Genomic DNA, 27,246 nt, shown 5'->3' with positions numbered 1-27,246 from the left:
GCCTCTTTTAGACCACGTTGTTTTCCTCAGTAAAATGGAGGCAGTGAAGAAATTGTAAACGCAGCATTCCTTTACACCTCCACTTTGTTTGCCAGATTTCCATTTTAAGGTGAGGTAAGGAAGTAGAATCTGTTTTTAAAAAATGTCAGCATTCATTACTTTATTTTTTTAAAAATGTCTTGGTACAGGGATGTCAGAAGTAGTACATGCAAATGAGCAGATTTTAACAAACACCACATTCAGTTTGGGATGAGATGCCCAGTTCTGTGTTTTAGTACACAGTTTGTGTTTCCATGCAGCTCCTTAATAAGGTGTGTGGTCTACACTGGACATGATGACTTTTACTCATGAAGTATAAACCTAGTATTTTGACAGCAGAAGTAACATTGTAACACATACAGTAAGTATGTTTAGTGTATTAAGCTGGAAAATACAAGTGAGATACAATTGATATAATGAGGTCTCCCCTCAGTCGATGACAAACTGAAATACCAATACATTTTTTTTCCATTTTTACATCAGACGTGAGAAAAAAAAAACCCACCCTCCCATTGCATCCAGTAACAACTCTGACTTAGGGGAATGAAACTGCTTTGCTTCAAACCTGTTAACAGACTTCCACGAAGAGAAATATTTCCACATTTTAAGACACTGCAGCTGGTCTGAAATAAGGGGGTTGTGGAAAAAGTTCAAGATACCTGCATGATTGATTTTCAGAGGTTCCAAATTTGAGGGTTAGATCAGTTCTTTGGAATCATAAATCCTGATTAAATTTTACTGTGCATTGGCCATTCACCGTAGGGTTCTTGAAGTACTCAGAATTTTACGTTTAGATGAGGGATTGAATTGGTTTTATTCTGTACATTTAATTAGCTTTTGCAGACTCCAAAATAGTCTTTGTACCCCTATCTCTTCCTAGAAGTTTAGAGACTACTAATTTAAAAGATAGTCAGTGAACTGATCTAATTGAAATTACAGGTTAAAAATCGTCCTCACAGGGACAATAAGATCTCATGAGTTCCTAAACAGATCCTTACCCACCCTGCTCCAGAGAAAAGTTCTCCTCCCCACACTTACCGTTTTCCCCGTGGCAGGGGTGGCTACAGTTAGGGAGTTGTTTTAGCAGCTTCGTTAGGTACAGATGTTGTGTTTTTTTTCGGGAGCGAAACCACTGGGAACACATGACTTCACAGCTCAAATGTCCATCAGAATCAGCAAAGTCGTAAATTAAGTTAGTCTAAACCCTTTCACCATCATTAATAAATTATCTGTGGTAGGAATTAAACTGCCACATTAACAGATCTGATGTAGGAAAGACTTCATCTGTGATTATGCAAAATGTAAAGTCCGTGCTATTTTAATAAGTTAGGATCCCCAGAGCCACATCACCAGAGGTAAAACTAAATGCTTCACTTTCTATCTGTGATCCTTCCATGCTGAGTAAAATATTCTAGTGTTATTGCAATGATCCCATGTTGAGTTAAAAACCAAAGGCATTTGATTCTCTTGCTACTAAAAACATACAGAAAAACATCTCATCCACATTATTAAAGTCAACACTTGTTTTAAAGAACCTTTTTCTTATACTTTAGGGAAGCATTGCACTGTCCTCCCCACCTCCCCAAAGCCACAGAGTGCACCTCCCCCACCCAACTCCTCCATGATCTGCACCTGAGCAAACGCTCTTTTTGTTCTTTTGTACTTTCTAGAGACATGATTAGGAATTGAATTTTCTTTCTCCAAAGATACTATTTTCTAAAACGCACTTTGGTTTGTACTAAATTTAGCTATCAATCCTACCTCACATGCGGCTCCCTGGCTGTGGGCTGTGCCGGAGTGTCCGCACCTCCTAAAATCCAGACGCTAGTTCAGAAGACATAACAGTGGGCAGAGCACTGGATACAGGCTAGGTGAGGGCTACACAATATCCCACATTGAGACAAAATCCTCAAATAATGATTTACAGAAGATACTATGAACTCCACCCATTTGTTATTCCCCTTCCAACAGCTTCAGACTCACACAGGTTTGAAGAATGCATAGCGGTCTTTGATTGGCGGAAGGCCATTTTTTTTTACAACTGACCTGTAATACTGCCCAGCAGAAGAGAAGTGGCTAGATTGATCCCTGCTCCCAACTACTTTCTACTGCTTTCCTACAAAGCTGCATTGCACTTCATTACATGTCTGTTTTCTGATGAAATGATAATCCTTTAAAGTAAAAATGACAAAAAAAAAAATCTGAGACCAGGAAGACAGCCATAGCATGTTTTTCATTGCTGTGCTCTTAACCTCTTCATTAAACTGTAGTGGAAAGACCGTAATCAAAGTGCAGGGCCCAAAATTCAAAATGGTGTCAACCTGTGCATCCTAATTCTTCCCCTTCGTTCATTAAAACCCCCATTTTCCATCATCACCCGCTGTAAGGGTGCCTTAGCACAGCCAATTCAGCTGGTACATGACTGCCCTTGCTTCCATCAGTTGTCTTTCTCCTTCTGCTTGGCTAGCGTGCGCTTGAGCTCCTTCAAGTTTTCGGTCAGAACCTCCACCTCATCTAGGCGGCCACTGTGCTTGGCATCGAAGATGTAGGCCTTGATGTTGTCGATTTGCTGGAGAAGCAGATCCTCTTCTATGAGCTCCTCGGTCTCCACCCCATTTTCGTCATCCACATCAAAAGGATTGGTAGAAGCCAATTTCTCAAATGGGTTGCCGGGACTCTGAGGGCCCGAAGGCTTCCGAGGTAAACATTCACCCTCCTCAAAGGGATTAGAAGCAGATACGATTCCATTATTTGCTGTTTCCTCATCCTCATCTTCGAAGGGATTATATTCTTTCTTCCCGCCAGGGAGGACTGGGCAGGGTGAGGAAGCCCTGGGAGACAGGTCTTCGGCAAATGGATTAAAGGGGTCTTTCTCTCCCTCCTTGGAGGCCTCCTCTTCCTCAAAGGGGTTCCAGGCAACCACCTCATTCTGTTGCAATCCAGTGCTCTGCTGGGGAACGTCAAAGATGGATTCCTGGATCGCACTTGGAGAAGGGAGCTGGGAAGGCTGAGGGGCATCCAGGTCCAAAGCTTGTTCTAGCTGACTCCAGCGATCTTTCCCAGCCTCTAGCTGAAACGGCTTGATCTCTCTGGCCTCGGAGCAAGTCTGTGAGTGCTGAAATTCTGCTTGCCGCCGTTCCCTTTCCCATTCCTTCTCCCTCAACACTTGGAGCTGCTCCCGCTGCATATCCTCTTCCTCGGCCTGTCTCTTGGACAGTTCAATGGCCTTCTCTGTTTGCTGCTGGTCATACTCATCTTGGAGCTGGCGCAGATTCTCTCGTAGCATGCGGACTTCATCCAGTCGATTAGCCGCCTTTGCCTGCTTAATGAAGGACGTTATGTTGTCGATCTGTTGGAGGAGGGGATCAGAAAGCTCGCTTTGGCGGGGCCCGCTGGATGTGGGGAGCCAGCCTTCTGACTTCCTTACGGTGTTTTCTCTGGTCTGGACCTCTTCACCATTGGCCGTAGCTCTAATCACCAAGTCTTTCTGCCTCTCATCCGCTCTTCTATGAGAATCCAGGGCGCCCTGTTGTGAATCCAAATCAAAACAGGAGAAACGTTGAACCCAATTCAACAAGGCCTCCAATATATCACCCACACAAGTAACACTGGCACCACAAAACTTTGGTGACCGTGAGTGCTCCAGTGGCTCTGGACCAAGGAGGCAAAAACTGTATCCCGGAGGGTTTGGAGTAGTGGGGTGATAAGCATCAACAGTAAAATTCACTTCAGAGCAGAGGCACCGTGGTCTCCATCTCTCCGATTTCTGATCGCCAGAAAACTCAAGAAGGCAACAAAATTCCCCAGATGAGTGATGAGAAAGTATCCAGTTACTTAAGAGGTAATAGAGTATTCATTCCAGAACCCAACCTTTACCTGTCTCTCCATTTGCATCCTTTTTTCCATGTCTTGTTTACTTTTCTCCTTCAATTCTTCATACTGCTTTTGAGTTGGTAGGGACATGAGACCAAGCAGCTTTTCCTGTGAGAGAATCACAAATGGATTTGAAATGTACTGCTTTTAAAGACCTGCTTCTTATGCTTAAGAACAACAAAACTCCACTAGCCCTAAAGAGAAGCCACCCCAAGCCAGAATTTCCTCAGCCTCAGCAATTGATTTCCTGTTAGTGACAACAAGAGCTGCTTGGATAAAAATAATCTAAGCTTTTAAAGCCAGTCAGAAATTCTGCTTGAGAATCAAACTTGACAATTCCTAAAAGGCACCCTGAAACTTTCGGTATAATTTATTTCAAAAGTGCCTTAAACATTCTGAAATATTTCTCTTGGAAATCAGAAGTGCAGGAACTTTTGTCAAGGAGTCAATTATGCTCCCTGAAGGCTGTTAAAATAGGGCTCTGAGAGCATACAGAGGAAGAAAACAAAAATCCAAGTTTACAGTCTGAAATTCTAATTCCATAATAAAAAAGCTGTTTGTCTTAACTGCTGCAGGAACGGTGGATGGGTAGAATTTTGGTCTTTTGCACCATACATAGGGTTTTACCTGTACAAAGAGTGTAGCTGAGTATCTTATCATTCTCTGAAGCTGCAAAGCTTTTGGATGTGGCTGAGGATTCTGGTTCAAGCCTAGAGTTAAAATCTTCTTACTGAAGGAAAACAAGCGCATCAGTGCACTGTTCTCTACTGGTAAAGTACACACAACGGTTAGTTTATCTCAGATTCAATGCTGCAGCTTTCACATAAGGAAATGGGGCCAAATGAAAGACTGGGGGAAAGATCAGAGAGTTTTCATCATCGGCCTCTCATTATAGATCCCTAACACCAGAGGGTCTTCACATCCTGATCTGTAAAAAGAACAAATATCAGCATGCAGCATGGATGTTTATGGATTATTTCAGAATGATAGAGCACTCTGAAAAGCCTTAAAAATCCTTATAATTTATTTTTTAATCTCATCAGTACTTACCTCCCCCACCCACCCACACACACATACATTTTGGACAGCACCTTTATACTCATCCACATGACTGCAAAACTATGGGCAGAGCAGTTAGCATTTCACCATTCCATTATCATAAAACTCTAAAGACATGGATCATGTCTCTTGTGCTCTGCCCCCAGTAAGTGCTCGGATGCTATTAATTGACCAATCACATGCAGGCTTAGGTGTCCACTCTGGTAACTATGCACCCAGAGTTGTTCAAACTGGAAGGGTAATAGAGCTACACCTGCCACTCTGCCACCTCTTGGCTCTCCCCTGGGGCTGAAGCCTCCATGGCACAAGCAGGGCAGACTCCAGTCCTCATGGTGTAAACTGAGTTGTGGCACAAGTGGCGTGAGGGGGGGTGGGGTTTGTAGTGCGAGCTGGGTTTCTCAGGACACGACTGAAGGCTGGGTGGAAGTGGAAGGCAGAACTCTGGAGCTGCAGCTAAACTGTGGCAACAAAACTTCGGGAGCAGTGCAGGGGAGTGTTGTGGGGGGGGAGCGGAGAGGTATTAGGGCAAGCAGGTGGACAGCTCTGGAGCAGGGACAAGGGAGCCGCTTGCATCCAACCCTGGTGCGGATTGGAGGGGGTAGAGAATGAGGTGGAGCTTTTCCTTTGGGGCCTTTTACTTCCTCTTCCTTCCCTTCTCTTCCTCCCCCTAAAATTCCCTCCCTTTTCTCCTCTCTCCTCCAAGCCCCACCCCCAAGTTCACACCAATACTTAAAATGAAAAGTGGCATCCTGGGATGGCCAATACATTGCCCATGTTTCAACTCTTTTCAAAACATCACTCCTTACCTTAAAGCATCTATTAACTCATATACTTTCTGCACTTCTACTCTGAGATTATTAGCATGTTCCAGGTTGTAGGACGTCTCTCCAGCACTAAGAAGAAAGCATACATTTATTTGCATTAAGTTATATCCCTCCAACTGTGGAACTTCACAAAAATCTACAGTGCCTACCAGGCCAGAGGTTGGTCCCAGTTTCCCTACAGCAAGCTTCAACCCCCTACTCCCCTTCCCCCTTTGTGAGGTAGCCTGTTTGCCATCTCACAGTAGCTTAATTGTGACTGCTAGGCAACCCATTCAGTGATGACTTCCAACTGCAGAGCCATCTGGTCATGCTGCTGGAAGCCACTGCAAAAAAAAAAAAAAGTCTTTCACCAAAGGCTCCTGACCTACCCACCAGAAATCATCATCGGAGAGAAAAAACAGGTAGCACCATAAAGCTATAGTAACTAATCAAATCATATAGTATACGAAATATTCCAGGATCACATGTATACAAGTTATAACACAATAATCGATTTGGAAACTAGCTATCCCATCCTATAACAGAATGAGAATGATACACTCACTCTCCCAAGCACTGAGTAGTGTTCTGCACATAGTAAGTGCTCAATCACTACCATTGATTGACTTGAGATCTGCACAAACTAGTACTTATCCTCTTCATGAAAACAAGTCTGTGTAATTGTATTTTCTCCAGCCCACTACATCTAATAAGGTTTGGGAGTAAATACTTCAAGTGCGTCAGCTAGAGCAAGCCACAAATCAGATTAGAAAGCCATTTGCTTTTTCCTCATAGGCTGCTTGTGATTTACTGGAGAAACGGACATCTCTTTTACTAAAGCGAAGAAAATAACCTGGAAGGTCTCAACCAAAAACAGTCTTGGAAATGGAAAGAGTGAGGAACAACGTGTGCTAAAGAGAAAATAATACAGGTTCTATTCTAGGAAAGTCAAATCTGGCTGGTTAAAATGTGTGGACTGGTTAATGTTTTGGATTTAATATTCGTGGGGTAGAGAGTCAATCTTACAAGCTACTTTTTTGGGTGGCTTTCTGTTGCCTCTCACACTGGGAAGTAACGTGGCCTAATAAAGGAGCATGGGCCTGGGGGTCAGAAAGACCTGGGTTCTAATTCTGGCATTGACAACTGTCTGCTGTGACCTTGGGCAAGTCACGTCAGTTCTCTGTGCCTCAGTTACCTCAGCCTGTGTTCTGAGGTAATGGCCTGTGTTCAATCTGGTTAGTTTGTATCTACCCCAGCACTTAGGATAGTGCCTGCCCTATAGTAGGCACTTAATATAGGGAAGAAAAAAAAAGTTCTCCAAAGTGTGACCCCAGCACTTAGGACAGTGCCTGCCCTATAGTAAGCACTTAATATAGGAAAAAAAAGTTCTCTGAAGTGTGATCAATCATATTTAATAGGCACTTACTGAATGCAGAGCACTGTACAAGTTATAAGACAATACTCTCACTGTACTCTCACTTGGGAGAGTACAATATAACAAAGTTAGCAGACACATTCCCTGCTCACAACTATCTTACTCCAGGGACTTTAGGGAAAGACCAGCAGTAAATGAGTTTTTAAATATACTGCACTTAGAAAATGCTTTTCTACCCATGGAAAAACTTAGGCTAAATGAACATTGGCTATCTTTTCACATCAGCATTTACATACAAATTTAGGTTTAGCTTGTGTCCTAAGTGGTGACTTAGATTAACTAGATGCAGATTTCAAACTAGCTGAAATGCCTGTTCTTTGCATGGCTTTTATAGGTGATGTTCTCCCCTGTTCTTTTTCTTCTTATCTTTTCTTTCTAATTTTGACTTCTTTGCAAGCATCTCTTGTCACCTCACACTTTTCTAATATTTTTGGCTCTAATCGTTCATATGGCTTTTTTTGGGAAACATATTGCTTGGATTTTCAGGTATCTAAATTTTCTTCCTTCCTGCATTAACTCCCCCTGTAAGTGTTCTTGTACTCCAGCTTTTTTTGTTTTACATATTTTTTTCCTGGTTTTATACTAAAAAAAAGTTCTGATTATATTCATCACTTCACTGGATGGGCAGGCTTCTCAGATGTAACAAAAACCTCTGTTATGTCTCCTCATGGAGACATAACTCATTCTTGGGGATGGGCTGCATTTGTGTTTATATATTTAAACTCATCATCCTCCTCATCAGTATTTATTGGACACTTAACTATGTGCAGAGCACTGTATTACAGCTAGGCTGGACTTTTTAAAAACTATAAATTGCAAATACATTTGAAATTTTAACCTAATACACTGAGCAAAACAAAAGGAAATGAAATCGTGTCTGCAAGAAATATTGCTTTTTTCACCAATGTTCATGAGACAGGGGCAGTGAATCCAGGATTAGGACGCAGGAAAGGAGTAAACAGAGAGAGACCAACGGAGAGGAAGGAAGTGTCTGTCTATCTCTCTTTCCTTCCCCAGATGATATTCCAGGTGGAGTACAGCTGGCTAATAGGGGGAAAAGGGAACCGAGACTGCCCCTCCTACTCCACGCTAGAAATGCTACTGCTACCATTACTGGGGACAACTCTCCAGGAGTCCGGGGGTGGGTGGACACTGCTTGCTCAGAGCCCCTTGCGAGTTCCAGAAAGTGTCCTTGGCAGTGTCAGCCCTTTCAACCTGGAGCTAGGCTGCTGGTTGTACAAACTTTACTTGTATGGTTGGTGCTTGAGAGGCTTCCCCCACTCCCATAATCCCTCTTTTCCTTTTGGCTTTCTTTTTCCTGTTTGTTTGTTGTTGTTGTTTTTTTAAAAAGGAGTTTCCTTCACTTGATTTTCTTTTAAGTTTAGCTACTTGCTTCCTCAGACCTCCGCTTACCATCTTGCTTTCCTTGTCTCCCTTTTCCCAGAGTCTTATGCCCCACAATGTTCTCTCTACTGGCTTCAGTTTAGCCAATCTCGAGTCCTTCAACTACTTCCTTTTTGGTTCCCCCATGACAATTTTCTCTACCTTCCCTCCCCCCTCCCAACCCCCACCATCCTATGCTTATCTCCTCCCTCTTTCCCTTCTGCCCTCCTCTACCTTTCCCCATTATCTTCCTCTGGGTCAGCACTGGATGGTAGCCAGTTGGATCTGGAGGCAAAGTGTAGGCCTGTTCCCTCCATGCCTAATCAGGGTAGGACATAAAATCCAGGCATCCTGGATTCATTCAAGGTTTGGCTAGAGTTTTCTATGCATACACTCTATAAAGGGTGACATAATGACCCTAAATTACTTTAATACACACATCCTACAGTTAAGTGTCCGTCACTGTGCTATTATATCCTGTTCTTGTTCATGCTTGGCCTAGACACATATAAGTGAAAGGCTTCTGGCTCTGGCAGAAAGTGGCATATTGAGAGAGGGAGACCTGAGAGCACTTTATGCATTACCAAGTTGTTGGCATACTTAGCTTGTTAGCATCAAACTAAGAGGATACAAACATTTCCATTCAGCAGTCACCCTCAGACCGCTTCCCAGAAAGCCACCCAAAGGACAAAAATTTTTCTCTGAAATCTGCTGCCTAATTTTCCCAGATCTGGACAACAATGGCACAAACACGGCTGTTAATGCCACTGAGAAAAAAAAACTCATAAACAATCCCAACTGACCCCTAAAGCATGAACAAGTTCAAAACCTCCCGGAGTTCACCCTTTAATTTCATATATCGTTCAGAAAACTGAAAGCTATCAATGACACTGAAAAAGATGAAAACAATAGAGACATTTTTCTGCTCAGCTATTGAGTTGTATCTAAGAGATGGCTGTTCTTTTAGACAAAAAATGGACATTCGGCATCTATCCCATATGGCTAAAACATGAACACACACACACACACACACACGCTTACTTTAAAGATGCTGCCATCCTAATATATTCAGGGGCTTTCTGTTCAACGGTTTCCATATAATACCGTAGTTTCTGAGAAAGAATAAAAAACATGTTAAAGTAGCCTTACTCATTAAAATGTCCCAAACAATATTAATATCCCCTATGAAGAAATGCAAAAAGTTATCCTTTCAAAATAATTTTCAAGTCTCCTTTATAAATACTAATCCTTTTGTATTAGGGAAAAGGAAATCAGGAAGCACTTTGGAATTACTGTTCCTGAGGGAAGCAGGGTTAAATCAGGGTACTAAACCAGTCTGCCCACCAGTGAGTTTAAAGGAGATTAAAAACACAAAACAAAAAACCCCAAACAAAAACAAGCTGTTTACAGTTGGGGTGAGGAGGGGGAAGAGTCCTCAAAGAGAGCATAATAGAAAAAGTGCTAAGATCCATCCCCAAAGTGTTGGCCTTTGAGAAATCTGAAAAAGTCTTTAAGAAGTCCACACTCTTTCTTCTCATCCCACCCTGCCAATCAATATTTGCCTCTAGAAAAATAATTGTTGGTGCCATTTCATATTTCTACTATACTTTCATTCACTGCCCCAGATAAACCTGTCCCAGTACATGCTGTTTTGCTAACAATTTGTGTGTTCACTCTGGGCTGAGTGGGTTGCCTGCATGAATGTACAGTGCTCTGCTCACAGTAAGTACTCAATAAATACGATTGAATGAATGAAAGTAACTGGCATCGGAATGGGCGAGTTCTACAGTGTGTTTTCCTCAATGCAGGCTTTTGCAAGAGGACAACCCTCGTATTATAGGAGAACTTAGGGAAACTGTGCGGCCTACTGAAAAGAGCATGGGCCTGGGAATCAGAGGACCTGGGTTCTAACTCAGTGCTCAGAACAGTGCTTGGCACATAGTAAGTGCTTAACAAATGCCATAATTACTATTACTATTAACCCCGGCTCCGCCACCTGTCTGCTGTGTGACCTTGAGCAAGTCACTTAACTTCTCTGTGCTTCCGTTACCTCCTCTGTAAGATGGGGATTAAAAAACTGTGGGGCCCTATGTGGGACAAGGATTGTGTCCAACCTGATTATCTGGTATCTACCCCAGCACTCAGTACAGTGTCTGGCATATAGTAAGCGACTAACAAATACCATTTAAAAAAAAAAAGAACTGGGCATATAATGGTTTAAGATAGGTAATGAAAATAACCACCACATCCAACTGAAATTACCAGAGGGGGTGAAATGTCAGAAGAGAATTATTCAAAATAAAAACCTCAGCCAGACTCTACGGTTCATCCATTAGAGAAGCAGTGTGGCTCAGCAGAAAGAGTGTGGACTTGGGAGTCAGAGGTCATGGGTTCTAATCCCACCTCCTCCACTTGTCAGCTGTGTGACTTTGGGCAAGTCACTTGACTTCTCTGAGCCTCAGTTTCCTCATCAGTAAAATGGGGATGAAGAATGTGAGCCCCCCGTGGTACAACCTGATCACCTTGTATCTCCCCCAGCACTTAGAACAGTGCTTTGCACAGAGTAAGTGTTTAATAAATGCCATTATTATTATTATTATTCTTAAGGGCTCTAAGAATTGACGATGATGAGTTCGCCTTAAAGGTTAGGGTGGCAGCATGGCCTAATGGGAAGAGCAAGAGTCTGGAATTACAAGACCCAGGTTCTCTTCCCAGCTCTGCCTGGCCTGCTGTGTGATTTTGGGCAGGTCACTTAACTTTTCTGCATTTCCAGCTTCCTCACTTGTAAAGTGAAGATAGAATAGATCTTTGAGCCCCAGGTGGGACAGAGACCGTGGCCGACCTGATATTCAAATATACCTAACCTAGCACTTAGGACAGAGTAAGTACTTAACAAACACCATAATTATTAGGTGGCACCTTCCAAGACAACAGAGCTCTCTGATACAAAAGAGGACAAGACCGGAAATGACTCAAAGGGGGACATTCCCCTGATGGCTTACAGCCGGCAAAGGCAAATCCTGCAAAAAAAGGGCCGTACTCCAGATAATCCCACCAATCTGCTTTGTCCACTCTGCCTTCTCTTGGGCGGCAGGGACACCTTAGGCTAGAGTACTGCACAAGCACAGGCCTGGCTCAGGATTCCTGGAGCCAAGGGGGAAGAGGAGACAGTGGCCCTCCGGTATGCATGGCAGTTGTGACCCCACCTATTGTTGCACATGAATATAAGTCCCTCTCTCCCTGCACTCATGGCTCTGCCTCCGGCAGGTGAGGTTCAGCAGTCGGGGTATGGGCTTTGCACAGCTACAGGCCAGGGTAGGCTCTGCCAGGCCCCAGATTTTCCTGCCCATGAAGGACTCAACGGAGGGGAGCCAGACTGCAAAAGAGCAGCTTGAACCCAGAAGAGGTGGCAGCTTTGGCTTCCGATACCCTCTTCTCTCACTTCCCCAGGACCCCCTGAACATGGGCACAGTAACAAATTAAAAAGTGCTCATGCTCGGACTGAAGCATCCAGGGTAACATGAGGAATCTTCCCACCACATGCTGAAAGCCTACACCTGCTTAGCTTATTAGACATGACAGTATCACAGCACCTCATAAAATTTCACAATGTCAGGAATGTATTCCTTCTCATCAATCTGATGCTCTCTCTTAAGCAGGGTTTCTTTACAGTGTCCACAGCAGCGAATTCGGTCATCATCCTTCTCATCCAATACAGAGCTCACACTGCTCACACTACTGATGCTGCCCCGCCGGGAGCCATGGACACTGTTAGGGGATTGGTTGGGACTGGTATGAGAGGTCAAGGCCTCTTTGCTAGCACTGGTGAGCTTGCCTGTAAATATACAAATACACACAACTCAGTGATGATCACAAGGCAGCCAACAGCAGAATTTTCCCCTCCCATTACTAGAAAAGCGCCAAACCGGGGCCTGGCATTCCGCAAGGGTTTGGAAAGAGAGGTGCCACTGTTCTCCTGAGAAGATCCCATTCCAAGAGGCCCCGGGATATTGTTCACGGTCTCCTGCATGATGCCCAACCTCTGTTTCAAGGGTCAGTTAAGTAAGTAGCAGCTTGTGAATTTGGGGATAAGACGGGCACTCTGCCTCTGTGTACCTGTATGTGCTGTGGGGGGAGGGAAATGATAGAAGGGTACGCCTGGCTATTTGTGGGTAAAATGGTGGGGGGCAGAGTACCCAGCCGATTGAAAAATTCAAAAGCCACTCCCCTTGTGCTCACATACACCGAAGCCTACCCTACCTCCTCCCGGCCTCACCCCATGGGAATAATGAGCAGTATTTCTGCCAGTCGGGTGAAACTAATCCCCAAAACTTTAAATGACAGTGCTGTTTTTCCTGCCGAGAATGCTCCAAATGACAATTAACACCCTGGGCCCAATGCCTGGAATCAATGAGATGTGGGCAGGCCCATGGCATCTTCTGATACCTACTTGCCAAGGGAAGACTGACGAGCTCCATACACCTCTTGCACATGATTGATCCACAAAGGCGGCAGTGGTGACGGCGATTGCGAATGCTGAACTTATTTCCACAGTCTGGACAGAAGGGAACATCCTGATCGCTGACCCAAGGCACAACAGACTTTTCTATTGCTTTTAAGGAAAACCAAGAAAACTTTTAAATGAGCTTTGTCAGACACAAAGATGCTCTTAACAAAATGAGTTTGACAGAAGAGCTGAACACACCTCTTATTTTAGCAGCCTCAGTATTTGTTCTGTCAAATGCCGTAAGCTGACGAGGAGAAAGTGAACTGTGATTATGCAGGTTTGGCACTTTTTTTTGTAAAACAAGAGTTATTACGCGGGAATCCAAACAACTTCATTTCCAAACCCTTGAAGTGGTACCTGTACTACACAACTAGTCAAAAAATAATTCCACAAAACCAAATGAGTGGTTTTAAGCAGATGAGTAAAACAAGGCAACCCTGGAACTGGAACAGTTTCTTCGCAATTAGAATGGAATCGCCAGTCTGGAGTGCTCCCTGCACTGTAAACTTGCCCCAGGGTATACATTGCTCACAGAAGTACCTAGCAATTCTAGAATGACCCTCCCGCACCGCCCCCCCCCCACCCCGCCATTTGCTCCATCGTCATTAGCACGGTATCTAGAAGACATAACAAACTATGTCCAATTGGGGGGTTTCAATGGGACATGCAGAAGAAGAGCCTGTGATTCTCACTAAAAGCCCAAAGGCCTTTCAGGGTCAGGATTCTAGTTACAGTCAGACAGTGGAGAAAAGACGGTAAAAATAGGAGTGTCAACCCTCTGGTAAAACAGAAATCAAGAGACTCAGTGACTTCTTTGAGCTTCCACGTCCTCTCGATCTTGGTGTGAAGCATGGAATATTGATACCATAGCATCAGGCATTTAGAAACATTTCAAATAAAAACCTGCAGGCCTTGACCTTGCTAACAAATCTATACTGGATTTGGTAAATCAAAACAAAACAAAAAACCCCCCACAAATTTACCTTCTCTAACCTGATTATTAATTTATTGACTTCAACAACATAGTGGTCGATTCTGGCAGCTCGGTGTTTTTTAAAGTCGGAAAGATGGCTTCTCACAGCACCTGGGGGAGGGGTGTAGGAAAAGAAACAACTTAAGTCTACTGATTTAGCCTTATGGCCTTGAATGGTCCAAATTCAAAGAAATCTTTCATCTCTTTCACTGGCTACCCGTTTCCTGAGTCCAAACGTAATTTGACTAAGGGCCCTGTCAAATGTCGGAAAGCAAGTGGAGGGAGGAATCTGGAGGAGGTAGAGGATGGTGGTAGATACCACAGAGCAATGGTGAGGGGAATTTCGGAAAGGGGAGGTAATGAGAGGTAGCCAGCTGTGGAGAAACCAGTCTCTCCTTTTCTCTCCCAGACCTCCATAGGTAGGGTCTCTCTCCAGCCCTACTGCCACTTCTCAGGGAGGGCAGCCGTTTGGGGTTCGATTGGTCAGACACCAAAGGCTCTGCTGTGATAATACAGTCCATTTGACAAGCCGACAGGAATTCTAGGGTTTTAGGGCACTCCTCTGACCTGAAACTCTGCCTTGAGGTCTGGGCCCTCCCCCAGCTGCCAAGACGCCTAAAATGCTGGATCCCAACTTCTCGAATGTTTTAAAAGGCAAAGAAAAAGCTATAGCTGTGCTAGAAAAACCCCTCAGCAGCAAACTCTTTTGCAAATGTTCAATCTGCCTTGGTCAGTGCTTAATTTGTAACGAAAGAGGAACCGGGGCCCAAGCAATGAAGCCATTTTCCATTTATAATCAACAGCAGAGGGTGGAAGTTGTGCTGCCCACCTAGCATACAGTGCAGTTCCCCGTCCCCTCCCCTCCTCTCTTCCCTCCCACAGTGCCACAGGAGCCAAGCCTGCCTTCCAGGTTTTTCGTTTGTCACTGAGAACTGTTTACCTGGATGTGGTGAGGTACTGGAAGACTGCCCTCTCTCCAAGTACTTTTATTGACGCTTCTTAGTGCTATTTTTATGGTTGAATTTTGATAGTCTCTTATTCTATGTTTTTGTCCTCTGCCACTTAGACTGTGAGCCTGAGACTGGATCTCAATCGGATTGGGTAATTACTCCAGCGTTTAGTACAGTGCTCTGCATACAGTAAGTACTTAATGTTAAGTGGTGATAGTGTCAAGCACAATTACATTTTGTGCCAAGTACTGCGGTAGATAAGATATGATCAGGTCAGACCCAGTCCCTCTCCCACATGGGGCTCTCTAATGGGGAGGGAAGACAGGTAGTCAATCCCCATTTGAGGGAACTGAAGCACAGAGAAGCTATGTGATTGGTACAAGGTCACACAGCAGGCTGGCAGCAGAGGTGGGATTAGGACCCAGGTCCCCTAACTCCCAGGTCTGTGCTCTTTCCACTAGACCACCCTGCTTCTCATTCAGTCAAAAGTATATGTGGAAGAGCAAGTCTACTAGGAAAGTGCCACACAATGATAGGTACTTACAAAGTCTAAATTATTACATTGTATTTTTATAACCCAAATGGTGATGCCAGAGCTGACAATTTCAGAAACGCCAAGGATAAGGCGCCGATATGCGAACTGGTATTCCAAACAACCGGCAAGAACTGATGTAGCTCCAATTTCTCATCTGCCTGGTTTTTAGGCTTTTAAATCAAAATACCACATTCATTCAAACAGAACTGTAAACAAATACATCAAAAAGACACTCAATTGTCTACTGTTGCTTTGCATTTTGTTCAAGGACTTTACGGCCTCAAATAATTCATCTTCCAGGAGCACGGTAGGAGTGTGGCTCAGTGGAAAGAGCACGGGCTTTGGAGGCAGAGGTCATGGGTTCAAATCCCGGCTCCGCCCATTATCAGCTGTGTGACTCTGGGCAAGTCACTTCACTTCTCTGAGCCTCAGTTACCTCATCTGTAAAATGGGGATTAAGACTGTGAGCCCCCCCGTGGGACAACCTGATCACCTTGTAACCTCCCCAGTGCTTAGAACAGTGCTTTGCACATCGTAAGCGCTGAATAAATGCCATCATCATTATTATTATTAAATATTAGCATTAAAGGGCAAATCAATGAGTGGTATTTACTGAGCACTTTGTGTGCAGATTGCTGTCCTAAGCGCTTGGGAGAGTACAATGAAACAGAGTTGGTAGACAAGTTCCCTGTCCACAACGAGCTTACAGCCTAGGGGGAAATCGATTAGTTCAATTCAGGGTAATGTTCACTGGCCAACTTACAGAATACAGGCATTTCAGTAAAAACAGACAGGCAACATACCAACTCCGTGTACAGAATCTTTGGCATTCCCCAGGTTCTTACCAAGTTCCTGAGGTTCCCACATGTACGGATCCACCCCTCCATAGCTGAAAGACTCGTATCCCTGGGTCCCAGATTCCGTTCGGTCATCTCCATCCCGTTTCAGCAATTTATTCTTTGCTTTCTTAGCCTTCTGGACCAGACCTTGAAAAACGGATCACCTACTGAATCGCTGAACCCAGTCATAACATTCAAGTGCATTATTGGTGTGTCTTTAAGCAACAGTATTCCTTTCAAACACCTTGAGATATCACAAAGTCTCCCATAGGACAAGCAAGGCCTAGAGAGATGACATAGCCCACCACTTGGTTATTTTCTTAGCACCTTTTGTTTTGCAGTCTATCAAGGGAAATGAGTTTAATCTGTCATATTAAGAGATTTTTCAAATTAAGTTTTAAACTCTAGGAGCAAGCAAATGCAATGAATACTACACATTTGTGAATAAAAAGTACCACGCTTTTTTGCATCTGTGTCAGTGATGCTGGTCAATCAATCAATCGTATTTATTGATCGCTTGTGTGCAGAGCACTGTACTAAGCGCTTGGGAAGTACAAGTTGGCAACATATAGAGACAGTCCCTACCCAACAGTGGGCTCACAGTCTAAGAGGGGGATACAGAGAACAAAACCAAACATATTAACAAAATAAAATAAATAGAATAGATATGTACAAGTAAAATAAATAGAGTAATAAATATGTACAAACATATATACATATATACAGGTGCTGTGGGGAAGGGAAGGAGGTAAGATGAGAGGGATGGAGAGGGGGACGAGGGGGAGAGGAAGGAAGGGGCTCAGTCTGGGAAGGCCTCCTGGAGGAGGTGAGCTCTCAGTAGGGCCTTGAAGGGAGGAAGAGAACTAGCTTGGCGGATGGGCAGAGGGAGGGCATTCCAGGCCCAGGGGATGACGTGGGCCGGGGGTCGACGGCGGGACAGGTGAGAACGAGGCACAGTGAGGAGATTAGCGGCAGAGGAGCAGAGGGTGCGGGCTGGGCTGTAGAAGGAGAGAAGGGAGGTGTGGTAGGAAGGGGCGAAGTGATGGAGAGCCTTGAAGCCGAGGGTGAGGAGTTTCTGCCTGATGTGCAGATTGACTGGTAGCCACTGGAGATTTTTGAGGAGGGGAGTAAAATGCCCAGAGCGTTTCTGGACAGACAATCCAGGCAGCAGCATGAAGTATGGATTGAAGTGGAGAGAGACATGGTCATCACAGTAAAACCCTTGCTTCTTGTTACAAGAACACGGTCCCAGTCTATACACCCCTACTAAACAGAAGAGATGCTCCTGCTCTCAAAATGATTACATTCTGATCATCTTTTGTGCTCTGTTTGTTCTTACTACTGTAAAAAGTGATCAGTGTATATTCCAAACCTTAAGAATGAAAAAAAATCCAAAAGGAAAGTCATTGGTGAGAGCAAAGAGCAGTCCAGTAGAGAGCCCAAATCATTTCTAACATTTCACCTCTCTCCATCTTAACTATTTGTTGAAAATGACTTTCTTTTGTTGCATAAGTAGCATTACTTTAAACACTAGTTTTAAAGGAAAACTCTAACAGTGAGCTGTCATTTATTTTAAAAAGATAACCCTACAGGGTGGTGTTTATCTGGGTGTGCAGATGTGACTGAAAAGACTAACATGTGAAATATCTTTGCCACTCTTTGTGCCTATAGACTTGCCCTTTGGTTGTGGCTGAATCAACTATCTGTAGCACCTGGTGATGTTTCTGACTGCCTCAGGCTCATGATCTGCCAGAGACCTCATTTAGAGAGTGTAGGCTAATAGCAGCAACAGTAGCAAGCAACAGTTAGCAAAAAACCTTGTCAATCAATCCCCTGGGTTCTAGTTGCTGCTTGAGACAGCGTTCTCAGCAGAGTGAGGGCACCTCAGAAGCCTGGATAACAGGATGACTAAGTTGTGACTGACAAAATAATAGAAAACACATTTAATGAGACATGCCAAGTAATAATGATGGTATTTGTTAAGCACTTACTATGTGCCAAGCACTTTTCGAAGCACTGGGGTAGATACAAGGTAATCAGGTTGTCCCACTTGGGGCTCACAGTCTTAATCCCCATTTTCCAGATGAGGTTACTGAGGCACAAAGAAGTTAAGTGGCTTGCCCAAGGCCACACAGCAGACAAGTGGCCAAGTGAGCAATCACCCTGTCTATAGAGCCCTTCAGTCAATCAATGGTATCTGTTGAGTGTTTATTGTGTGCAGAGCGCCTGGGAGAGAACCACACAAGGGAGTTGGCAGACACGATCCCTACCCACAAGCAGAAGTTTACAGCCTTCAGCGGAATATGTTTCATTCTGCATTTTTTCAACTGATTTGGGAAAATGAAACTGAGAACTCTTGGACAAAAACAAAAAAACAAAACGTTTAAAAGTCAAGTAAATAACAAAGGGAGGGAAGCAAGTGGACCTGAACAAAGGGTTACAAGACAGGAAATTGGTGTTAGTAGACACCAGTGTACTTTAGCAGACAATATTTAGCTGGGCCATTGTAAATAGACTGAGCAAGCCATTTAACCATTATTCAGTGTCACTGCAAAGCTTCCTGGCAATCTGCCCTTTTTTCCCTTGCCATTACACTAGAGTAATATTAATCTGTTCACAATTAACCTGATTCAGAACACAAAACCAAACCAAAAAAGCCTCCAGGAGAAATGACTCAAATCTTCATTAGCAACTCAGGTGTGGACACCATAGCTATTTGCCAATATTTGTTAATTTTCTTGATTCTCTATCTTGTTTAATCAGTAGTATTTGTTGAGTGCTTCCTGTGTGTGGAGCAATGTACTAAGCACTTGGGAGAGTGGGTGGGCACATTCTCTGCCCACAAGGAGCTTACAACAGCTGAAAAAAAGTCCTAAAGAACCTGAGTAAATCCTGCTTGACTGTACCAGTAATTATGGTGAAAACTCACCCCACCGCAGGCCCACAGCATTTATGTACATATCCTTTTACTCTACTATTTCCCCTCCCTGTAATTTCTTTTAACATCTGTCTCTCCCTGTAGATTGAAACCAGCTCCTTGTGGTCAGGGATCATGTCTATCAACTCTATTGTATTGAACTTCTCCAAGTGTTTAGTCCAGGGCTCTGTACACTGTAAGCACTCAAAAAATACCTCAGGGCAGAGGTGTGTTGGGGAAACCAAGGCAGAAGAGAGGAAATCTGAAACAGATGTAGCTGCACGCGCATAAGCCGAATATCATGAATATGAGCTGGCATGGGGAGGCAGGGGAACAGTGGAAACATGGCTAAAACAGAAGTTTTCTCTAAAAATTCAAAAGCAGAGAGTAACTGTACAGACCTGGTATAAATCATGGCCTAGTGGATAGATCATGAGCCTGGGAGTCAAAAGAACCTGGGTTCTAATCCTGGCTCCACCACTTGTCTGCTGTGTGAATTTGGGCAAGTCACTTCACTTCTCTGTGCTTCAATTACCTCAGATGTAAAATGGGGATTAAGATTGTTAGCCTCAGTTACAAAAGTTCTTGGGTTATATTTTTTCTTTTTTATGGTATTTGTTAAACACTATGCATCAAGCACTGGGGTAGATACTTTGGGATCAACAGCTGCTGGGGTTTTTTTTCCCCCCTTTCTTAAACAAGTAACTATGAAGGGAGTGGGGCAGGGAAAGAAAAGCAGTTCATTTTGACAAAGCTTCATACAAACCTTTTATGTTGACTATTAAAATTGACAAATGATACATTTTGGAAGCTAAAAAGAGTGTTTTAAATTCTCATTTATTGCTCAGTCTCTTTTGCAGGCTCCTCCTCCCCCTCCCATCCCCGTACTGTGGGGGTTCCCCAAGGTTCAGTGTTTGGTCCCCTTCTGTTCTCGATCTACACTCACTCCCTGGGTGACCTCATTTGCTCCCACGGCTTCAACTATCATCTCCGCTGATGACACCCAGATCACATCTCTGCCCCTGCTCTCTCCCCCTCTCTCCAGGCTCGCATCTCCTCTTGCCTTCAGGACATCTCCATCTGGATGTCTGCCCGCCACCTTAAACTCAACATGTCCAAGACTGAACTCCTTGTCTTCCCTCCCACACCCTGCCCTCTCCCTGACTTTCCCATCTCTGTTGGCGGCACTACCATCCTTCCCGTCTCACAAGCCTGCAACCTTGGTGTCATCCTCGACTCCGCTCTCTCATTCACCCCTCACATCCAAGCCGTCACCAAAACCTGCTGGTCTCAGCTCCGCAACATTGCCAAGATCCGCCCTTTCCTCTCTATCCAAACCGCTACCCTGCTCATTCAAGCTCTCATCCTATCCTGTCTGGACTACTGCACCAGCCTTCTCTCTGATCTCCCATCCTCGTGTCTCTCCCCACTTCAATCCATACTTCATGCTGCTGCCCGGATTGTCTTTGTCCAGAAACGCTCTGGGCATGTTACTCCCCTCCTCAAAAATCTCCAGTGGCTACCAATCAATCTGCGCATCAGGCAGAAACTCCTCACCCTCGGCTTCAAGGCTCTCCATCACCTCGCCCCCTCCTACCTCACCTCCCTTCTCTCCTTCTACAGCCCAGCCCACACCCTCTGCTCCTCTGCCGCTAATCCCTCACCGTGCCTCGTTCTCGCCTGTCCCGCCATCGACCCCCAGCCCACGTCATCCCCCGGGCCTGGAATGCCCTCCCTCTGCCCATCCGCCAAGCTAGCTCTCTTCCGCCCTTCAAGGCCCTACTGAGAGCTCACCTCCTCCAGGAGGCCTTCCCAGACTGAGCCCCTTCCTTCCTCTCCCCCTGACCCCCCTCTCCATCCCTCTCATCTTACCTCCTTCCCTTCCCCACAGCACCTGTATATACGTATATATGTTTGTACATATTTATTACTCTATTTATTTATTTTGCTTGTACATATCTATTCTATTTATTTTATTGTGTTAGTATGCTTGGTTTTGTTCTCTGTCTCCCCCTTTTAGACTGTGAGCCCACTGTTGGGTAGGGACTGTCTCTATATGTTGCCAACTTGTACTTCCCAAGCGCTTAGTACAGTGCTCTGCACACAGTAAGCACTCAATAAATACGACTGATTGATTTTAAAGCTAAAAGTTCCAGTAGCACTATGAGGTGTTACATCAATTTCCTAACTCTGATGAATTTAACCCAAAAGGAAAGTGGGGGGGGAGAGAGAATTTGGATTTCCTGGGGGCACTTAAGGAAGCTTTAAGTACACCCTTAAAGAAAAGGAATCTAGTCACATCATTTCTCCTATTTCAAGTAAAAAAAAATCTGAAATATTTTAGAAATGTAAACTAATAAAAAAAACTCTCACTCAGGAATGCCTAAACTTAAAAAATATCTCCTAAAAAGGTTAAAAACAAGTAGAACCTGGATCGATATCATCTCTTGGAACATCAGTCCTGGTACAGCTTCCAACACAGCATGGTCTAGGTGAGATACTCAAACGATGCAACTAATGGAGTATTATTCCTTTTTGAACCACCACTGGAGCCATTTTTTTTGGTTTTGTTTTTTTTTTGGGGGGGTGTGCCCTCAAATGTCATTATAGCCAAGTTCTACCTGTATATCAGAAAATAAAAGTTTGACATGACCTCACAACCTACAGTGTCATAGTTATTCAGCAGCATCTCACTTATTCAAGGTAGGCCCAACTGAAAATATCTTGGATAATCAAAAGTCTAATAATGTCCATAATATAGTATGGATCCTAATCCAACATACTACGCATGTTGTAAATTGGAGTTCAATCTGCTCTTCCTCTAAATCCCGCTGGTTCTTCCCCTACAGCATTTTATGGATTTACCCCTCCCTGTTCACCCTGGTATAACTCCTCACCACTTCCAGAGGGGCCTACTAATAGCAGCCTCCTTATTAACCTTGTATCAATTAATCAATCATATTTATTGAGCGCTTACTGTGTGCAGAGTACTAAGCGCTTGGGAAGCACAAGTTGGCAACACATAGAGACGGTCCCTACCCAACAGTGGGCTCACAGTCTAGAAGGGGGAGACAGAGAACAAAACCAAACATATTAACAAAATAAAATAAATAGTATAGATATGTTCAAGTAAAATAGAGTAATAAATATGTACAAACATATATACATATATACAGGTGCTGTGGGGAAGGGAAGGAGGTAAGGCGGGGGGATGGAGAGGGGGAGGAGGGGGAGAGGAAGGAGGGGGCTCAGTCTGGGAAGGCCTCCTGAAGGAGGTGAGCTCTCAGTAGGGCCTTGAAGGGAGGAAGAGAGCTAGCTTGGCGGATGGGCAGAGGGAGGGCATTCCAGGCCAGGGGGATGACGTGGGCCGGGGGTCGACGGTGGGACAGGCGAGAATGAGGCACGGTGAGGAGATTAGCAATAGAATAACAGCAGAGGAGCGGAGGGTGCGGGCTGGGCTGTAGAAGGAGAGAAGGGAGGTGAGGTAGGAGGGGGCGAGGTGATGGAGAGCCTTGAAGCCGAGGGTGAGGAGTTTCTGCCTGATCCGTAGGTTGATTGGTAGCCACTGGATGTATGTATGTGCTAATAATATGTCAGTCTGACATATAGCTGCATGAATCATACTCCCACAAACACCGGAACAAGTTACCCAATGCTTCTTGTATAAAATCGAGAACTCCAGACTGTCAGCTTCTAAACTGTCCATCAGCTGGCCACCTCTTACTCACCTGCTTTTCTGCTACAACCCAACTCGTGTTCTTCAACTGTCCCAGTCAAGCCTCTTTAACCATTAGTAGCTCTCAACTCTCCTGCCTCTGAACCACTGTTTTCCCCCACTACCTGGAACACCCCTACACAGCTTCAAACAGCATCCCTCTCCTTCTTACTCTGAAGTCAACTTCTCCTCTAGACTATCAGCTCCTTGTGGGCAAGAAAAATATCTACCGACTCTACTGTAGTATACTCCCCCAAGAGCTAGATAAGCACTCAAACAGACCCTCCTTGATAGCCGACCTTAATAACTTTTCCCTCCGATCATTCCATCAACCACCTCGGCACTCTTCTGCCCCCTTTCTTTTTTAAATCCATTTGTGCTTACTATTTCTATCTATTCCAGTTTGTCATCTCCATTAGACTGTAAAGCTCCAAAAGTAGAGATCGTGTCTTCTACTGCTTCCACGTGCCCCTCTATAACGGTGTCCAAATAAAACTGCTAATCCACAGATTCTAAAGAGAAATTTACCAAGTGCTACTGTTTCACCATTTACCTGTCCTTAAAACTCTACCAAGCCATGGTTTTGAGACTGAAAGCTGTAATTACCTACGCTATTTTGTAGTTAAAATCCACCTGGGGCGAGAGGGAAGTTGGCTTCTCTTCCCCTTCCACCCTCTTCAGACTACCAGAGTCAATCCCTTCAGTGAGAGAGCTAAAAGCAGGAGAAGCAAAGTCTGTGAGTTACTGAGGAAGTGAGAAAATGGTATATGAAGAAACAGGAAATCCATTCCTTGGCAGCTCTCACAGAGGTTGGTGGCTCAATAAAAACGGGGAGGAAATGGTAGCTAGTGAGTACAAAGTGTGCTTTTTCTGCAAATGAGGACTTTAAGGGAGTGAGAGATGTTACAGCATTTTTCCATCGCAGGGTACACTATGTGACAAAAGGAATGGAGGAAAAGCAATCTTCATGCCTTACTTTTTATCTGCCCTTTGACATCTCTGTCCTCAGTGGAATGCTCCTCTTCATAGTGAGAGTGAAGCTGATAAAAAGACTGCAGATCCTTCAGGCACAGGGGGCAGAGGAAGCCCTCCCTCACTTCCCCAGGGTCATCAATCGATGCCATGATGGTGGTTTTATCGCCTCTAGAAGGTAAAAATCTCAGCAATAGAATAACAGCATGTTGTCCAAGAACATTAGCTTAATGAAACAATGCATTAGTAGTGGGGAGGTGACATTATCCCACGGTGGTTTCTTCTCTGCAGTGCAAGAGAAGCCCTGAAAAAGGGAGAGAAAAAGGCCAATTCAGCAAGATTAGCTCAACTTCTTGGTAATGCAACAAGGATACACATCATTTAAGCAAGCCTGTCCCAGAGGCACTTTTACAGCACCGGCCTCAAATTGTTTGCAACACGTCAACTTCAAAAGTCTGGGGTCCAATCAGATGTAGATGCTCCTTCTCTGCAGTGCTTTCTGACTCAGAGAGACCTTAAACATTCACACACAGTGAGGTGGAAACTAAGACTTCCCCAGTCAAGTTCAAACAGGACCTTAAATGCGGGAGAGACAATCAGGAATTAAACTCCGTTGATGCAATTCACGCAACCTTCCGTGCCCATACTGACATGCCACCAAAGCCTGTGTGTCTTATATCATCGATACCTTACACACACTCCACAAGGCAGAGTTAGCCAAGTCTCCTAATAGTGGAATTTCTCTGAATAGTAACCTGGAGCGCAAATATCTCACTGCTAGAATATGCTTCATCTACAGAGCAGTTTCTCCTTGAGAAGCTCACCGAGCCTATGTTCTCCCATCTCTTTCTTTCTGAATCCCACCACAAATTTGCAGCAAAGAACGAGATGTTGACCACAATCACTATGTAACTACAAGGATAAAGTCCATCGTGCTGTGGTGGGCACGTGCAAGGAATACTTATGGATTTTAAAAAGCGATAAAGCGATAAGCACCCACAGGCGTACACAAATTCATTTAAGAGGATCTCCTGATTAACAAAAGAAGGCCTGGCAGAAAGCTCACAGGGACAGTGGGAGTCAGGAGACCCGGGTCCTGATCCCAGCTCTGCCACTGGCCTGCTGTCTGACTGTCGACAAGTCACTTAACCTCTCTGTGCCTCAGTTTTATCCGTAAAGGGGGGAAACAAGATACCTGCTCTCCCAACCATAATAATAAACACTTAACAGATCCCACAAATCATCTTCTACCTCCACGCTTAGCTCGATACTTTTGGCCAGCACCAAACACTTAAAGGGCAGAATTATTACTCGGCTTTGCCAACTTGGCGTTGGGAATTGCCGCTTTGGGGGTGAAAAAACAAAACCAAAACGCCCACATTAGCGGCACGTCTCGCAAGTGGTATTTTCACTTCTAAGGCCCTTCCCTAACTAGCTGTATAACACATCACCTTTCTACCGAGACAGATGGCCGAGGCAGGAAGGCCTCCACCCCCGCCCGTAGTTCTGTCTGGAATCCAGGCCTTTATCTTGAAGCTCAGGCATCTGAAGGGCGAATGAGGGAGGACTGGCCGAAGCCCTTGAGGCCGGGGCTAGTCTCAATCGCTTCCAAGAAGCAGCGCTGGCCTAGTGGCTAGAACCCGGGCCTGGGAGTCGGAAGGTCGTGAGATCTCCGCAACTTGTAGGCTGTGGGACCTTGGGCAAATCACTTCACTTCTCTGGGCCTCAGTTACCTCATCGGGAAAATGGGGGTGGAGACCGCGAGCCCCACGTGGGACAAGGATCCGATTTACTTGGATCCCTCCCAACGCTTAGTACAGTGCCTGGCACATAGTAAGCGTTTACCAGATACCATCATTATTATTATTATTAAGGGTCCAAGGCCCAATGCCTCCCTTTCCGCCTTTGCCGAGGATCCCGGCTGGCACTTGGTCACCATTTCGCAGTTCCCCTTTTCAGGGGTCATCCCTAAACGCCCCATTCCTAATCCCCCCGGAGCCGCTGGGCTTCCCCTGGCCTTCTCGCTGGCCCCCACACCCTTTTTCCCCGGCAGCCCGCCGAGAGGCCCCTCCTCGGTGAAGCCCTCCCCCAGTCCCGGCGCCAGGGGATTCCCCTACCGGCACCGCCTCGGCGGGTGATACTACCCTGCGGCGGGTGGCCCTCTCCTCATTCTCCTCATTCTCCTCCCCCTCCTCCGCCTCACGGGCCCCGGGAAGCCATCACGTAGCCATCGTCTCGGCCCTTGACAGGAAGGCTGGCGGCGCCCAGCCGAGCGCCGAATCCTCGAACCGGCCCGGCCGAGCGCCGAATCATCGAGGGGGCGGGCACTCGTGCGTGCGCGCGCCTGCGTGGGGTGGGGCGGGCAACGCAGCGGGCCGGAGAGCGAGCTGCGGGGGACTCCGCGGGCCCTGAACTGCATCCCCGGAGCCCGCCGGCTTGGGGGGCTTTCCGGGGGAGGTGGGGGCCTAGGTCAGACGCGTCCTGGCTGAGCGGGGCTGGGGGCTCCAAAGCCCGAAATTCATCCGTTCATTCATTCATATGTATTGAGCGCTTACTGTGTGCAGAGCACGGTACTAAGCGCTTGGGAAGTACAATCCGGTAATAAAGAGAGACAATCCCTGCCCACAGCAGGCTCATAGTCTAGATGGCTGCAGCGGGTTGCCAGAGACGAGCAGAGGATAGAGCAACTTTCTTCCGAGTGGAGACTGAACAACTCAATCGGTAGTGTTTATTGCGTACCTGCACTGGGTAATTATAATTCATTCAGTCGTATTTATTGAGCGCTTACTGTGTGCAGCGCACTGTATTAAGTAAGGGACTGTCTCTATATGTTGCCAACTTGTACTTCCCAAGCGCTTAGTACAGTGCTCTGCACACAGTAAGCGCTCAATAAATACGATTGATGATGATGGTGATTAAGCGGTTGGGAAGTACAAGTCGGCAACATATAGAGATGGTCCCTACCCAACAACGGGCTCACAGGCGTTTGGTATGCGCTTGCTATGTGCCAAGCACTGGAGTAGAGAGAGACAGGCTCATCAGGTTGACCCCCCGAGGGGCTCATAGTCTTTATCCCCATTTTGCAGATGCGGTAACTGAGGCACAGAGAAGTGAAGCGGCTCGTCCAAGGTCACACAGCAGACAGGTGGCAGAGTCGGGATTAGAACACACGTCCTCCGACTCCCAAGCCCGGGCTCTTGCCGCTAAGCCACGCTGCGTACTTGGGAAGTGCAATAGAAGACGATA

At 45.3% G+C, this 27,246-nt stretch overlaps 1 protein-coding gene across 2 annotated transcripts; it reads right to left on the bottom strand.

Moving 5' to 3' along the window:
- Window positions 1–145: 145 nt before the first annotated feature.
- RBSN (rabenosyn, RAB effector) lies at window positions 146–26,266 on the bottom strand. 2 transcript variants are annotated; one of them, XM_038772116.1, is made up of 12 exons: window positions 26,118–26,266; window positions 24,005–24,304; window positions 16,403–16,543; window positions 14,083–14,183; window positions 13,298–13,343; window positions 13,043–13,204; window positions 12,186–12,427; window positions 9,634–9,704; window positions 5,778–5,864; window positions 4,540–4,642; window positions 3,916–4,020; window positions 146–3,565 (listed from the first exon to the last, which is right to left on the bottom strand). In XM_038772116.1, the coding sequence occupies exons 2-12, from the start codon at window positions 24,150–24,152 to the stop codon at window positions 2,477–2,479; spliced, it is 2,295 nt and encodes a 764-aa protein (XP_038628044.1). In that variant the 5' UTR covers window positions 24,153–24,304; window positions 26,118–26,266; the 3' UTR covers window positions 146–2,476. The 2 variants fall into 2 exon arrangements, with proteins under 2 accessions (XP_038628044.1, XP_038628045.1); XM_038772117.1 differs by having other exon boundaries at window positions 26,145–26,266.
- Window positions 26,267–27,246: the final 980 nt, after the last annotated feature.

Source organism: Tachyglossus aculeatus, chromosome X1 (assembly GCF_015852505.1).
Source record: "Tachyglossus aculeatus isolate mTacAcu1 chromosome X1, mTacAcu1.pri, whole genome shotgun sequence".
NCBI classification, from domain to species: Eukaryota; Metazoa; Chordata; class Mammalia; order Monotremata; family Tachyglossidae; genus Tachyglossus; species Tachyglossus aculeatus.
This window is presented reverse-complemented; position numbering and strand designations above follow the sequence as displayed.